At 45.3% G+C, this 16985-nt stretch overlaps 1 protein-coding gene across 3 annotated transcripts; it reads right to left on the bottom strand.

Moving 5' to 3' along the window:
• Window positions 1–44: 44 nt before the first annotated feature.
• si:dkey-112e17.1 (uncharacterized) lies at window positions 45–15370 on the bottom strand. Of its 3 annotated transcripts, none has more exons than XM_037482130.2 (7): window positions 15090–15370; window positions 7639–8612; window positions 5713–5764; window positions 5008–5131; window positions 4011–4153; window positions 1708–1941; window positions 45–1465 (listed from the first exon to the last, which is right to left on the bottom strand). In XM_037482130.2, exons 1-7 carry the CDS (start codon window positions 15168–15170, stop codon window positions 761–763), a joined length of 2313 nt encoding a protein of 770 aa, XP_037338027.2. In that variant the 5' UTR covers window positions 15171–15370; the 3' UTR covers window positions 45–760. The 3 variants fall into 3 exon arrangements, with proteins under 3 accessions (XP_037338027.2, XP_037338025.2, XP_062418460.1); XM_037482128.2 differs by having other exon boundaries at window positions 1708–1944; window positions 15090–15369; XM_062562476.1 differs by lacking the exon at window positions 15090–15370 and adding an exon at window positions 12843–12879 and having other exon boundaries at window positions 1708–1944.
• Between the last annotated feature and the right edge of the window lie 1615 nt (window positions 15371–16985).

A 16985-nucleotide genomic window follows, 5' to 3' on the forward strand; every position in this document is an offset into this window, starting at 1 on the left:
CCTGCTGATTGATTAATAACTGATCAGATTAAGGACACTGCAAGTGAATGATATAGCTTTTATTAAAATTTAACATTAATTCAGAACTCATACTAAATACTCTTGTGATTGCTACTTCTCTCTTAATACTAAATACTAGTGAATATTAGTATACTATGTTTATACCTCAATTACTATACAATCACTTTATTTTGATTTCCCTTTGATAATCCAGTATCAGCCTTAGGAGTACATTTGTTATGAAGAAACTGTTGCAATATTATCGATGTACATTTCTATGCTCTGTAGTACAATTTTGGGTAAATAAGCATTTGTTAGCTCGTACTAAAAGAAATAACTATATGAAGAACCACATTAAGGGGGAAAGCAGTTAGCTGACACACGGCAACTGTTTAAAGCGAAGAGCATCAAAGTGGTAAATAAACCTGGTTATAAAGTGCTCCTAACAGCTGAGGGTTCTGAAGAGGACTCACATTTACAAAATACTTATTTGCTCTCGTCTGCTATCAGTCACCTCTTTTTTTAAACAAATAATACCCCAGCAGCCATGGCACGGTAAGCAACATAATATTCCATCTTTGTCCAAACTTTAACTTAAAAAAAAAAAAAACAACTAGAGGGAGACGACTATGGCGGCGGGAGGCTACAGAACATGCTGGGTAATGGCCTTGCAGAAGTCAAAGGCGTATTAGGTTACCTGCTACACAAAGTGACTTCACAAATGGCCCGCTGGACGCCCCGCTGCGCGAAGCGCGTCCGCTCACACCTGGTTGGTCATGCTGAACATTGCCGCGGGCCGGCCGAGGGGCGGCTTGCTCTCGTAGGCGGCGCTCGACCCAGTCACGGCGGCGAGGGCGTCGGGAGAGAGCGGGCCGACCCCTCCCGACGCCTGGCTCCCCCACGCCCTCCGCTCCGGTCTGGCCCGCTGGCCCTGCGGGCCGAGGCTAGTTTTTCCGCCGACGGGCTCCGCCCCCTGGCGCTGCCCCTTCAGCGAGCCGTTCGACGCGGGAGCAGAGGCGGACGCGCGGTCCAGTTGCTCGGCCGGGACGAGGGGCTGCCGGTCCTCCTCCTCGGAGATGGCGAACACGGGCACGCTGACGTGGTCGCTCTCGCCCGGGAAGTCGCGCCTCTTCCCCGCCGGGCCGCCCTCGATCTGACTCTGGCTGGAGGGAGATGGGAGCGGGCCGGGTTCTGACGGGGCGGCCTCGGCGTGAGGAGCCCCGGGGGCTTTGGTCGGCTCCGTGGCCCCGGAGAGGAGGCCGAAGCAGGGCCCCGTGAAGCGGGAGCGGCGCAGGTTGCTGGTGGAGTTGAGGCGCCGTTGCCTCTGGGCGGGCTGCGAGAGAGGGTAGGAAGCATTGCTGATGGACGAGTCGGAGCTCTTGTCCCCGTTAGCGTCCAGGTGAACGTCCGAGAAGACCCTCCTTCTGTTCTCCCCTCCGCAGTCAGCCCCCGAGCTGGACGGAGCCTGGAACGACATGACATGAGATTCCTCACAATGGATCTCGATCATTCTGCATCTCCAATACGACAAGAACATTTTGAAAAGAAAATCATCTTGCATAATTTGGTGTAATTCAAACAGTTTATTTGTCCAAGTTCTGAGAAATAGAGTAGAGAGTAGTAGAGACAGGATGAAAATGTAATCTGATTGACGGGTCCTCATCAACCCCCTGTGTGTGAAAACATCAAAAAGGTTCGGTTACTGACGCTGTCCACCAGCTTGGTGAAGGGACTGTTGGAGTTCCAGCTGCACCACTTCTTGTGCAGCTGTGGCAGTGGAGGCAGGAAGTCCTGGAAGGTGCGGACGCTCCACGCCCTGGGCCTGGCACAGCCGACGCCCTTGGGAGACCTGGCGCCAGCGGGCGAGGTGGCGGAGTCCGGCGAGGGCCAATCGCCCGCTGAGCTGGGGCCGGTGTCGCTGTGACGAAGAAACCTCTCCCTCTGCTAAAACAGACATAAAAGTACACATTGGACCCAGTAGTCTGGGCCTGTAGGGCTCTTGAGCACGATCCATATAGCATATATGTATTATGTTTTATGAACGATTATGCAATGGCTTTTTGAATTAGATTTTTCAAAGATAAAAGTTTGACTTTTAAAGGCATACTATTTCGTTTATTGAAGTTTTCACTGCAATTTCAACTTGACTTTGAACTGCTTTTGAAAAATCATGTTTGTCAATATGAAGGAAGACATTTTTTCCAAGACGGATGGGGACCTGTAACTTTTACCTGGCGCAGCACATGGCCCTGTATCTGACTGGTGCTATTTTCAAATAGTAAGAAAATGACTCCGTATTTCAATAACACTTACATTTGTGTCAAAGAGAACCCTTCGTCTTACTGCATCACATGGCCCTCGTGGTGCGGTATTAGCAGCTTACAGCACCTTCTACATTTCCTCCAAACACCTGAACTCCCTGTTGTCTTGTGTTCTATATTAATGGATTAGCCACAAGGAACTGTACTGATTAGCTCAGTCACACAACCAGTCAGCTAAGCATTTGTGCCTCACGTACCGACCTTAAATCATTTTTCATTAAGTAAAGCTTTCCAGAGAACAGCAGGGGGGTGGGATTGATTTCAGTCCTTTGTGCGGTTGTGTGGTCACACCTCGAACCATGTGAACTGTACATTACAGCTCTATACAAATCACTGTTTGAGAGAATTCTTGAGAATACTTTGCTTGAGAGCTGTTTATGTCATACTTCACAGGCTGGTGAGATGTGCAAAGGTTATCCTCCCTGATCGGTCAGCTGCCGTTGATTGGGGGAGGGGAAGGTTTTACGGGTTGCAACCATCAGACAGAGAATGAGTCCAGATAATCCTTTACACAGAGTCACTAGCAGCTAGCTTTGTCTAGACAAGAATTAGCCCGGGGTTTAAATAACATGTTCTTTTAGTCGCTAAAGCTCTACAAACACAATGGTAACTTTTAGATTCGACACACAAGGGGAGAAATCAGCGATCTCACAGTCGCTTACAAGCCATGGCGTCAAAAAGGTGGGGTCAAAGGCCCTGGAGGGGCGACTGGAAAAAGCCTGGCCCTCCCCAATAAAACAGTTGACTTAAGTCGGCTGAATTTAGGACAGCGATGGATGTTTTGATCCTGACTTCGCTTCGATCTGTTGGAGGTCATTTGCAACAAAATAATCAAAAATGTTGGTTGAGGGCTTGAAGCACGGCTGCATATTCGGCGGTGTGTGGCATGATAATATCACGCTGACCGGCAAGTCCACCTGGCAACGACATCGAGAAGATAAATGTGGTATTTTTATGGAGAGCTTGGCTGCTGTTAACCCGCGCAGCATTTCTCAAAAACATTGTTTACATGGACATCAGCATTGAGGAGACACACAGGGAGACCACACACTGCGTGCCAAAGTGTTCATGACGCACGCACGCACACAATTGGAGCTGGGAATCTGGCTCTCTAGATAATACTCCATTAGCCTAGGCTGCAGGAAAGCTTGCCAGTCCTTCATAAAGCTGCCAGAGCGGGGTTTTTTCCGCCAACTCTTATTCCAGGAAAATACAAAAGAAAGCGGAGAAAAACATGCTTGTTTGAACTGTTTTTTTTAACCCTTCTCTCATCTTAAAATTATACTCATTTCCCATTTTCGTCCTCGTAGTTCCAGACTGTACCAGGTATGAGCGTGTAGAATTGTTACCTTATGTTTAGGAACACTGGGTCATTTCAAAGCTATCAAAGCCATGTCTCCACTGATGCCCGAGGGTTCAGGGTTCATTTGTTCAAAGCGAAGAGATCACCCACTGCGGGTTTGGCCTCGAGATCAAAAAGGCTGTTTTAGTCTCCACTGTATAGAATCAAGACTATTCTTTTCAGATTGAACTTTTGTTGAGCAATTTCAGTCAACAAGCGGTGGACCAAGCAACTGGCAGAGATTGACATCCGCAGAGCCGCCCTACCAGCTCATGAATGTCCAGCTTTGGAGTAAGATAAGTCCTAACTGGGGAAAAACGTGCATCCTGCATGAAACTGTGCCTTACCGTGTGAGGCGAGAAGGGCAGCCTGCTTGGGCTAGTGGCTGAAGATACAATAAAAACCTCATCTGCACCAAGGTCGAGTTCAGTCAAACCGCTGCAGGAAAGGTCCACCTCTGCACTTTGGGAAATGTCCCCACCTGCACTGACTGCAGGAACAGAAAGAACAAAAGACACTATTTCAAGAGACATGATATTCATGGTGTTGTATTCGAATGGGTGGGCTCAGCTCAACTCCTGTTCATAAGCAATGTGTTCCGGTGTAACCTTACACCGTGACTGGAGCACACACACAGAGAGGGACTTTACTCCCCCGTTGTTTCAACTACTCCCAGACTGCTTTGTGGGTTAAATGCCACAACCCACAAATCTCTCAGCCTGGGTTCAGTCCCACAGAGAGAGAGAGAGAAGCCTTTGGATAGTTCCAGGATCAAGTCTGTGTGCTGGTATTAAACTATTGCAACTCCCCCCTTCATTAAAGACTCTAAAGACGAAGCCAGAGTCCCCGGAGGGTTCCTTGAGTTGTTTTAATTCAAAGTTCTGCCTCGTTTTAATAACACTGATGCGAAGAAAACTTCTGGAAGAAAACGTCGGTGGCCATCTGCCTGTATTAGAAGAAGCACGAGCAGATAACCACAAGAAAGAGCACCACCTAGAGATACACTGCAGTTCAGGCACATTCCTCCAGGCCTCTACTTTTAAACAACAGAACTAAAACTAAAACAGATCATTGCTTTGCCAGTAAACGATAAGATTTATATTCCTGAACGTGTTATTATAATTCCTAAAATGATTGTAGTCTTCAAGTATGTAGTCATATAGTATATCTTTTTAAATATAATAATACTTATTATTTGTATAGCGCCAAAAAAAAAAGAAAAAGGTACTCAATGCACTTTTACCACTACATGGTAAAAGACAAATAACATATGTTCATTTTTGCAACATCAGTGCGATTGACCCATTGTGCGTGCGCACCTTGTGAGACGCATTTCGTCCTGACCTGTGTGCGGCGGGCTGTCGTTGTTGTTGTCGTGCTCCGTGGTTGCTTCCAGGTTGCTCCGATTCTCAGCCATCAGCTGCAGCTCGCTGACCTCAGCCGCCGTGTTCTGGACTCCCTCCGGCACCTACGCAAAACACCAGATTACAGCACAACGCACTCCAGTCAGCCGCCCCCCCCCCCCCCCCCGTGCGTCGTTACGTTCATACCAAACGTGTTGGGTACAGGTGTTGTGAGAGGGAATCAAGTGTTGAGGCCCAACAAAACCAGGGTACAACGGCGTGCGTTTCATTATTCACAATTCCCTTTAGCCTCAAACAACCTCTGCATGACCCCGTGACAAAAAGGCTTCATGCAGCCGTTTTCACAGAAGCTGGATTTCGCCTGATATTAAGATGTGTGAATCTGAATGACAGTAACATCAGCAGCTCATTATTACATGATGTAGATCACTATATCCAGGTGCATCATTATTTGTTTGCAAACTGTATGATGGGATGTGAACCTCAGGTTGTGCTGCGGAGTGGGGAGTGGAGGGGCAGTGCTAGAGCAGTAGCCATCAGGGGCAAAGCATATTACATGAAATGCCCAGTGATCCCAGATAATGCTTGGTTTGCAGAGGAATGTCAAACTGACAAATAAGGCAATGGTCAGTAGGGGAGAGAACAACGGGAACTGATAGGAGCGAGTGCACAGTGTTGTCCGTACCTCAGAGGTGCTGGATGCACAGGAGCTTTCTCTTTTTGGACACAGGTTGGGTCTGAAAAACATACAATTTAGTTTAGAATCAACAAATCTTATGGTGTCTACAATTCAACCACAAATTCTAAAATGGACACTATGCCATACAACTGTACACAAATTTAACTTATTTACAAAGTACCCACGTAACTCAAAAGGAAATAACTTCTGGTGCAGTGTTGGATGATGAAGTAAAATGCTCCATAATCTCCATACCTGGAGGTTCACAGGGGATGTTGCGCGAGATGTTTTTGTTTATGCTTTCTTCCTCCTGTAGGGATGCTCAGCCCTTTTATTGCTGCCTTCCATCCCCAGATGCACAGGTGGCGTTACACTAAATGATCTTATGAGGCGGGAAACTAACCAATATCAATTGTCTGCTATTATCCCGCTTTCCTGTTCTGTTCTCCACACGAAGCAATGAAAACACGCGGAAATGCAAGAACCCTCTCATAACAAATCAGCTGAATGAGTTCTTTATCAGCCGCCGGGCCAGAGCAGCAACGCCTGCTGTGTTATTGCTGCTTTAAACTTGCAACATTTTGCCTTGCACGCCACGCTAATCTTTTTACAGGTTTTTCTATACACTGGAAAAAGAAAAAAACAAACAGCTAACTGTCAGTTTCTATGTGATGCTATTCCTAGCTTCTGAATGACTGGTGTTGCTAATTGCACTCTTTTTATTGGACATGTGTAAACAATTTGATTAATAGTGAGAAGCTGTGGAGTTATTGGGCCTAAAGGATGAGATTTCTCACAACACTGAATACTAAGGCCAGTATTTAACCCAAATCTAAACCTTTCTAAACGTTCAATCTAACTTGACTAGCGGGGTAAAACAGTGTACCAGGATAGTATTACAAAACCTCAAAACCTCTGTGTCCATTGTCCCCTGGGATGGACAAGAGAGAACAGCTTGTAAATAACACCCTTTGATTGTCTCGCGGCGCTATTGGTACCAAACTCACATGAGTTTTCATTCCCCTTGTTGTCCCCGTTTCCCCCGCCCATTCACTTTCACGCAGCCTGCGCTGGAATTGATGCCAGGTGCTTTACCTCGAATGCCCCGCTGTCCATGGTGAGAGTGCTCCACATCAAGGAAGCCGCGCAGTTGCAGCCAAACCCAACTAATCACCAAGGGTCACCACATAAGGGACCAACGCTTCCAGCTGAGTCAACATAACAAGGCGGTGATTGTGTATGTGCAAGTAAGTACATCTGTGTGTGTGTGTGTGTGTGTGTGTGTGTGTGTGTGTGATTTACTGTTAGACCAGCCCATTTCCATTCATGGGAGAAATCCCAGATAAGAATACTCAAGGACTCCCCTCGAGTTTATATTTCAAAAAAACAGAAAGGCATTTGGCCCGTTTTCATTCAATGGATGAAAAAGGGCCAAATGGTAAAAGAAATAGTTTAACTTCATCCTCGAGAAAACAGAAACGTCTGCACTGGAGTTCAAGATGGTCAATCTGAATGTTCCAGACATTAAACTAAAATGTCAAACTGATGATGACACTAAAGGGAAAGTAGGGGAATCATTGGAGTCACTATTACTGGTACAAAACATTTGCTAGTTTTAACCACAAAAAAAATAAAAAAAATATGGAAGAGCAGCTTTTATATTGCTTTGCAAAAATGACTCACCATATCTCCAGGGCTTTCATTCGTATGAATCATAACTCAACAAAAGCTTCACCTACTGGCTGAGTTTATATACACACTTCTCAACTTGTACTTTGTTAGTTTCCCTCTTTTTTTAAAATCCTTTAAATGGCATGCGTTTGGTCTAGAAAATGCAATATTAATAGTTATCGTATTTTTATTGAGATCTATTGTCTATGCTATTTTATATTTTTGCTCGTCCTATGAATAAAATGCGTATACTGCAGTTACCTGAATATGATGCAGAGGGCACTGGTAAGTATCATTGCGAAGAAGGCCGCTCCGCTCACGGCAGCCAGGAAGGAGTCCACCTTGCTGGCTGCGGGAGCCGAGGCACGGCGGTCCCCCCCAGGCTCGGTCAGGTTGTGGTAGTGGAAGAGAAGGGCGAACCCGCGGCCCCAGTGGGTGGTGGTGATGAGCTCCATGATGACCTCCACCATCTCCCGGGTGGAGCCGAAAACCAGCTGGCTGTCGGAAGGCCGGTTGGACCCGCAGAACCTGGAGGAGAAGGTGATGAGGTCCGAGATGTAGAGGACGTCGTGGGGGCAGGCGTCCAGCAGCGAGTGCTGGGTTTCCGGGCTGGCGGCTGGGGCGTCGGTGGAGCGCGGCGGGGCGACGGTGGCCTCTTGCGCAGCCGCGATCGGGTTAGAACCGGGACTGAGGTCTCCCCTGGCGTGAGACGAGGAGACGGAGTTGACGGCCTTGTCTTCCGGAGACACCGCACCGGGCAGGAGAAGGGGAGAGGGGGGAGATGGCGAAGAAAGGCCACTGGAGGTCTCCGCTGACCTTTTGGCGGAATTTGAGACTTTGGCGACCTCCATCTTCGTGGACCGTTCTTGGACCACCACTTGCTTGCGCCGGCCATTTTGGGAGGACTGCCTAGTCTTTGCAATATCCCGTACACGCTGAAGCATGGGCTCTTTTGCTGCTGATGGAGTTTTATCTACCTCTAAGCTGCCAGGAGTGAAAGTCCCCTCTTGGTCTGCCTTTTCCTTTGCGAAATTGGAGAAAGCAGAGTACTGGGCAGAGTCATGGTTTTCAAACACATCAAAGTCAAATATCTCCAGAATAAGCTGGTAATCAACAGGCACAAAGAACTGCCAAACACAGTGCGTCCCGGATGAGTAGTTGTAAGGGAAGCCAGGGGACAGAATGAGGCCTTGGACGTCCACCACATCCACCCTGGCACCACAGTCAAAGTATACCTGCAACGTGAGTCATCAAGTAAGTGCATAATCATTTTAGTTTGCCAGTATTAGATTACATTCTGCCTGGATTCTAAAATGAGTAATGTTGTCGGATAATGAAGACTAAGTGATTAAGCTCCCTTATGTCAAAGGGACCGATTGCTCACTAACATAAACCAGCTTGAAACTGAACTATTCAACTCTGCAGTACTGCCTTTATTTCAAAGCCAGTGTGTTGCCTGCTTGGGTAACCCTGGGGAGGGTATTTCTTCAAACATGTTTGGCTGTAATTCATCCCAGGTGTGTGTGTCTATGGGACCTGAAAGCTAAGCAGAGGCAGATGTGTGGCCGGGCCAGGGAGCCGAGGATCAGACCATAGTAGGGGGGCCTGCGTGTTTATGGGCTTTCCTTCTGGCCTCAGATCTGGACTGTGGGAATGACCCGACTGGCGGACACCCATGGCAGGCAGGTAGCGAAACCAACGGCCCGCGGGCGCCACTTGTGCTCTGGACTGGGCTAAAAAGGTATAAAAAAGGATGTGGAAGGGGAGAAAGACGGCAACGGGGGGGGACGACACAAAGAAAACCTTAAGGTCTATTGGAGCCAGACAGGCCCTCTGATTGCTCTGTGGACAATTTATTCCCGTCTGAATGCATTTATCAAAAGGCATTCCTGAGTCGGAAGATTTTACATGCAATTTGAAATCATAACTGGAAGAGAAGCCCTTCAGACGCCAAGATTGAACCAAAAGCCCTGGTTTACACAGCGGACACGGCCCGGCAACCGCATGCAACAGACCCATGGGAGGTCAGCGAGGGCACAGAGGGGCACCGTGGCCAACAAGACTGAAGAAAAACGTTGTGGCTTCTGTTGAGTTTTAGAAGCTGTACTTTCATTCTCATATTGGAATTCCATTACAGAAAAGATCATCGTGAATCACAATCTGCCAAACTCTGAGGGAACACCACACAGCTGAACCCGTGCTTTCTTCAGACCTCTTCTTCTGATAACAGATTCAGTGTGTGACATTTTGAATGAAAATTAAATGTTTACTCACTTTTCCACTAAATTGAAACGGCCAAAACGACAATTACTTTTTTTTTCTTCTCCACATTTCCACAATGTAAATAAAATCAAACGTAAATTTGGATCACTGAAGTCCTTTAGGATAGCTGTAATCTGTTGTTTTCCTCAGACATTTTGAAGCAATTACTTTGGCACATGGCATGCCTACACACTTACTAGGAATTAATGAACTACAGGGACGAATTATGGATGACATTTGAACGGGCCAAATGCCATTCCTGCTGAGGCTGAAGGGAGTAAGCCGATTTGGGGTTCACGGTGTTTGCAGCGAGGTTGCGCAAGGGGGGGGGGACAACTTTACAATATGGGGGCATAACAGGGGGAAGAGAAGGACAGCGTGTCCTCTTTTAGGGCAAGAATGTCCAGTGGTGAAAGAATTTTTGTTCATACTGTTTGCGCTGCTCGTCTTTCCTCAACTCCCCTCAAAGACTTGTCGTCACTCACGTTTTCAGAAAAGCAAACAATCGCAGGTTGCAAATGAGGCTCATTCAGAGATTAACAGTCTCTAAGAAGTTCTGAAATCTCGCATCTGATCAAAGAGAACTGTGCCGCAAACGGAGACCGCGTCATCTTGCCCGAGGCTGCCGGGAGGTCCCCAGCGCCGTGGGATGTGCATGCTAGACTACACACAAAAGGGCCCCCGAAGGGCCACCGTGTCAGGAGGAAACGGGACATGCTTATAATGCCAAACATCGCCGTTGTTGTTACGTCACAGGCCGCTCCACTGGCAGGTTGGTGATAATTCAGGGATGCCTTTTCGGTGAGCCCCCCCCATCCACAAACGGGCGAGGGGCAGATAATATTTTATTGAAGTGACGCTAATAAGTACAAGGCATGGCTGAAAGTTTATGTAAGAGACGGCTGGTCATTATGGCCCAGTTGTGCCACTGACGGGGGCTTCCCTGGACAGAAGTAGATCAACTGAGCAGATAATTGTCTGAAATGACTTGTTCAGTGAAACATCAGACCAGCTGCTTTCATTACTTAGAGGCCCCTGACAAATTGTATTGTTCTACCGTTTTCACTCTGCGGCAGTATGTCTTTGGAGAAGGCAGGATGTCAGAAAAAAAAAGATGAGAAATAAAACAAAAATAGTATTAGCAATAGTTCCTTGTCATGTAAATTGTAAAACAAAAAAACATCAACCACTGTGAAGGTGACCAAGCCAAAAAATAAAACTTATATAACTTTGACAAAACAGAAGTCTGAACTAAACGGTTAGCTGTAACACGGCTGTCTTAAACCACCCAGGCTGACGACTGCTGTGAAAACTCTGCAACACGAGCTGGCTCCTGCTGCAGTACTGTTAGTACACGCACACACACACAGACACACACTTTGCCTCTCACGCACAAACAGCCTCGGACTGGCTCATAAACAGGCAGGCGGGCCCCTGAAAAGGGGGCAGGAATCCTCCCCAGCCCTGTTTACTGGAGAAGCGAGCGACACTGCTTCACAGGGTTAGTGCTTGAGCAGCTGCAGCAGTTCAGGGTGCTTTCCGATCACAGCCAATTCCTCCGGTCTGGACCGATACCAACATCCCAGCTTTGTGCACCGATAGTTTGTAGTCTGCGCCGAATCGTGGGCCATTATCCTTAATTTAATCAAGTACTCAGACGGGGCTGGAGATCTGAGGTGACACAATATCAAGTTGTATATTCATGCATATTCATGTTAGAAGGGACACAAAAAGAGCTTTTTGGACAACATGCCGCCACACGACGTCAATCGCTTTTGAAAAAAAACATTAGTTTCCCATGTACCGGTGTACTGCAGCATGCAGCTAAGAAGAAGTTTGGATAAGATCTTGAAGAAGGGAATTAAACAACCGAGTCAGCAGCTGCAATCCAATATCAGCGAGATGCACTATTTGTTTTTTCAAATGTTGTACAGCTGCCTCCAAATGCAAAAAAAAAAACAGCTTGAGGTCATTTTCCACAGCTGTAAAAAGCGCTAATGCTCGAGGCCGGGGTCGTATCCCATAACTCCCCTGTGATGTCAGCGACTCTCCCGATGGGCCCATGTCAGCGGCTGCAGGGTCAGGCCCGAGGAAGTTTACAAACAACTGGCGCGGCAGGGCGGATCAGGCCCAGGCATTTCTACGATCGCCCCCCATTTTTTTTTTTTTGTGCTGGCTCAACACATTTTACACCACCGCCTCGCGCATCCTCAGTGACTTATGAAAGGTCTCCTTGAGCGATTGCGTGTTTGATTAACATTTTATTTGCAGAGCCGTCACAGACACGGAGAGGTGGAAAGCCATAAAAAAAAAAAAAACGTTTGCGCTGTGGTCCTCGAACTCGCACAGATGTGCGACTGGGTGGGCAACAGCGAAGGGAGAAAGCACACTCTCACCTCCATGTTTGGGGTGTACAAACATAATAACATATTTCCTGTGAAATAAAGTGCTGCGGAGAGGGAGTCCGTGGAACCCCGTGGCGAATCGTGACCGTATCTTCACGGTGGTTTTTTAAAGCGTTTGGAGAAACCATTCCCAGATTTTGGAATGCGATCCAGTGAATGCCTCCACAATAATGACTCTTTCGCCAGCACCTCGGTGGGAAGCCCAGTGGTGAAGCCAACTGTGTGACACAGTTAAACGGCAATCAATCAGAGTCTAGATGGAGACAAGACCCGTTCAAAGTGAAACCACGCCATCAAAATTGTCAGATAAGCTCTTTTTTTCCTATTCATCCTATGCTGTTTGGATCTGTATAACATTCCAGTAACCAGGCTTAACATCCCATTTCTCCTCTTGAAGTGATTTCAAGAATCACTTAAGACTTCTAAATCCTTCTGGATGAAAAATAAAATATCTCTTCATTGCAAAAAGAACGATATTTAACGTTTTCATTAAGTCTAAGCGCTATTTGCTATGGAGGAAGCCGGATATTACATATTACATTGGTGTTTTGTTTTACAAGAGAAAAAGAGATTTGGTGTTTTGTTGGGAAAATGCTAGTGATATAAAGTAAAAGCAATAGGCAAGCATAGGTGTTTTTTAGTTTGGTAAATGACTACCATCTTAGTTTGGTTTCCAAATTAAAACCGCAAAACTTTACACGGTGGCATCATAAAAAATACCACCATAAACCCCCCCCCCCCCCCCCCATGCTTTCGCATGTATATTTATATAACATAGAAAGTATTGAGAACTACAACCTCCTGCATCTGCCCGGGTAGGTTTTCTTTCCATCCAATCTCCAACAGCCGTGCACTGATCCACACTGACATGTTTATCTGTAGACAGAACGTGTGACTCATATTGTCGGATAATTCATGGGAGGAGTGAGCAAATTCACCGGGGTCCCACAACTCAACACAATTACAGATGAATGTCCCCTCTTTCCTTCGTGAATAAAACCGTCCCAGGAAGACAAAGCGCAGCAACAAAACAAAGAACAAATTTACCCTCCCTGAACCACAGCACTGAATTGTCGACTGACACACTAGGATGCCTCCCATTTGTTTCCTGGGGGGGATAGAAAAAATTCCAAGCTTGTTTATGCCGTTCCAAAAATCAACTTAATACAAAAGGGGAGCAGAGGACAAAGACATCATTTACCGTGCCCCCTCAGGCAGATAATTGCAAAGATAGTGAGCACCCCTATGCACACGGGAACTAAAGCTGGAGACGCTGACAATTCAATATACCAAGGGCTTTTGTTGTCTAGTTCCAAGAGTTGCACCGCTGAGCCGCCATTCTCCATCCGCGGAAGAGGATGACTCTTGACAGGGGGAAGCTTCTCCCAGCTGACAACGTGCTCTTGATGTTCTACAGGGGATCTATCCTGGGTCAAGGGTAATCCTTCCGTGCGATGACATCGGGCGCCGTCGCTAACGGGGCCATGTTGGTGCACGAATCAAACACTGAAGGATATGGAATGAGAGGACGGGCTGACTGACGATGGGCGCTTCACTTCAATGAGCTCAATGAAATTAGTCACCTGCGATAGAAAAAACAAAATTCCTGACATTTTAAAGAGTACTGTTGCTCGTTCCCATGACCACAGGGAACACATAGCATATTTTTAGTGTGAGAATCATCCGCCCACTATTACAAAACTATCAATGTTTACTGGTTATCACCTTTCTTGAAGAGCAAACCAAGGCACAGGTGGGCCACCGTCTATGTAAACAGGACATACACCGACAAGTCCTGTCATCCTTAGTCACGTGGCGCAGGTATTCATATATACAAAATGATAGAATGACACCTCAGGTTATGGCATCAAGGTTATTTTAGAACTTAACCAGTCAAGCCTTAAATACACAAATATGCCTCGCTAACCTGGCAGGAGTTTTAATTCTACCTCAAGAGAAGCTAAGATGTCAAACATGAACCACGGTCTGATTGAACGAGACTGCTTGGATTTCGGTTTGATCAGAGACAAACTTTTGATCATGACCTCCGTGCGCACCAGGGGCACAGCTTGGGAATTTGCGAAAATGAGTATGAAAAGTGAAACACAAAGTTTAACAGCTCTCAGTGTGGTTCTCATGGCAGCTGCTTGCCATTCTCTAACTGTGTGAAGAGCAGTAACATCAGCAACATGCCGGAGTCACCAAAACATCCCTTTGAAAGCCCTTGAGAATATAATGTTGGGACATTTCTAAAATAGCAAAAAAAAATGGCAAAGGCACACAAGAATAAGTTAGCATGTTGTTGGTAATTTCAATAAATGTTTGTGTTTTTGATTTACAAATATTAATTTCATTAAAATAGAGCTTGACCCTTGCCATGCAGGTTGGGTTAAATGAGGCGATGTGTTGGCTGACTCTGTTTCAAATCAAAAACCAACAACAAAAATCGTATTGCATGATATAAGAGGGTTTTTCTTACACAACTTTCGCAATTCCCACAGCGGCTCAAACTCCACTCGGAGAAGGGAAAGTTACGTCTTCTGTTGTCGGAACGCACGCAAAACCCGATTGCAAAAATTGTAAATTAAAAAGTCAGTCGACAAACTTCAGACTTGATACAGGCGTCATATATTTTTATCAAAAAAAAAATCCATCTTCAGCAGCCTATTAAAGTTTTAAGTTTTAAAGGTTGGATATTGTTACCTACCACTTCTTGCCACGCGCCTACGACCGTGTTTCGTACGTTAAGTCACAGAACTGTTGACAGAACAGAGGAACTGCGTTTCAATTTAAAATGTAGTTGACCAAATTGTTTCTTTGTGTTTCAGATACATGCCGAAATGATTGTTTGCATGTAACTTTCGTTAGGACAACTTGCTTGAAATCCTCCGGGGTCAGAATGTTCTGCCGAGGAGCAAACATTGTTGAATATCGCGATTTACGAACGGAGTTCGTGGCTTGATTCTCCATGCATGTGCGCGCGGGTCCTCAGCGGTGCTTGTAGGTAAAGCCTTGTGAATAATTGTCGGCGCGTTGTCAACTTACTTTCTGTGCAACGCATCCCATCACGAAGAGAAGGTATGTTGTCATAAACGCATGGGCCCCAAGCGACGTAACACAACTCATTTTCCTCCAATTGTTCCTTTTTAGTGCGACGCACAGCGAAACCGCTCCTCTGCTCCCCTCTCATTCACCTGGAGCCTCGGGAGCGCGCTTCCATCGCTCATGGGCGAACGCGAACACGGGTCCAGATCCCTCGCTAAAAGCTGCGCTGTTATTTACCTTAACCTTTATGTGTGTGCGCGCGTGTGTGTGTGTGTGTGTGTGAGACATCTATCCAAAACAGGCTCCACACGTAAATGACGTGCTGTATTTTAGCCAATGACCGGAGCTCCAGGCAGTGCAATAAATGATGACCACACTGTACATCATTAGAACTTGCTATTGTATGTCTGTAGCCTCCAGTCCTTCTCCCAATGTAGGCAAACAGACAAAGGGAGAAAAACTTTTTATTGTTATGCTTGCATCGCGATTGTATTATTTGTAGTATATTATTCGCTATAATACTAACGGTAATTCAATCTAAATTAATGTATGTATGAATTTACAATTATTTTGGAAATCGTTTACATCTAAAACAGTAAACAAATCAAATTTTGTCCGTTACACAATTATTTAAAAACACATACTATACTATACTTTTATATATCTATATATACATCCAAAAAAGTAGGGCCGTTGGAAAAACAAACTGGAAACGTCCTCTCTTACAAATGTTTAGGTCTTCTGTATTATGCTCATGTTTTGGGTGGAAGCAAAACAAACAATTAATGTCTGAATGTATGAGGTTGTATGGTTTTCATACCATTGATCGGTCTTTTGTCTACGAAAATGTCATTCAGGACACAGTCACTAGATGGCACCAAAGTTAAAGACAAGTTGCAAGACCTCATTTCAGCGTCTTTTCAACGGGCAAAAAAAGTGGATGAAACATCAACGTGCTATACAAACGTAAATTTGTTGATAATGTGTCACGTTGTAACCTAACGTTGAAAGAGAGACGATATCATTATTAACGTTTTCATAATAATTAATTAACTAGTCGATGAAATTTGATTTCTACGCATTTAATTTTTATCTTAAAACGTCATAAACATGGAACTACAGACTGTGTGCTGTTAACAATATGCTTAAAATTCAAACATTAACATTACTTGTAAACACAGAACTCTGCTCACATCTGTACCCATATAACTCACTATTATTGCCTTTGCCATTTCATATTGAAAATACACATTTTTAAAGCATATCTTTTTTATAATGTAATAAGTAAACAATCTATATATGAGTGTTCTAGCACACCTGATGCTGTTATCATTATTATTATTAGTCACTTTACTATTACTGTCATCATAAACCAAAATTACAAACTTTGCCTTTTCCCCGAAGTCTTTGTTCTTTCCCTCCTAACAACTTCCTGTGGATGGTGGTTACATCTGATGGAGGTTGTCCCTGCACTGGTCCTGCCATACACCTGGCGTACTACTCTCAATATTTGAATAATTCTTGTCGTAGAAATTGAACGTACTGTACATCTGTAAGTTGTTCATTCTGTAAACACCTACTACTCCACTGCTTATTTTTTATTTTGTGTTGAACTAAATCAAATAATTTCTATTGAATAAACACGTTGACCAGAGGAATCTGCAATTGAGGGGTGTTCTGCACATTCTGACTCCCTTTAAACAAAGAATCATCGAATGACAATGAGGGAAATGGAGCTGATTTCAGGTATACTTTCCCAATTCAAGTGACTCAGAGCCAGATCTTGTTACAGAATCTGAAAATGAAGTTCCAATGATTCAGAAAAATGGGCTACAAACGCAGAATTCTAAACTAACTTTTCCATGTTGTTGCACTTTTAATTTCATAGTTCTTTTT

This window comes from Pungitius pungitius, chromosome 5, assembly GCF_949316345.1.
Source record: "Pungitius pungitius chromosome 5, fPunPun2.1, whole genome shotgun sequence".
NCBI lineage: Eukaryota > Metazoa > Chordata > Actinopteri > Perciformes > Gasterosteidae > Pungitius > Pungitius pungitius.

Coding starts and splice junctions, on each gene's coding strand:
- si:dkey-112e17.1 (XM_037482128.2), bottom strand. CDS start 15,170: ATGAGTTGTGTTACGTCGCTTGGGGCCCATGCGTTTATGACAACATAC. Junction 8,613..15,089: donor TGGGATGCGTTGCACAGAAA/GTAAGTTGACAA, acceptor CTCACGTTGCAG/GTATACTTTGACTGTGGTGC. Junction 1,945..4,010: donor TGCCCTTCTCGCCTCACACG/GTAAGGCACAGT, acceptor TGTCTGTTTTAG/CAGAGGGAGAGGTTTCTTCG.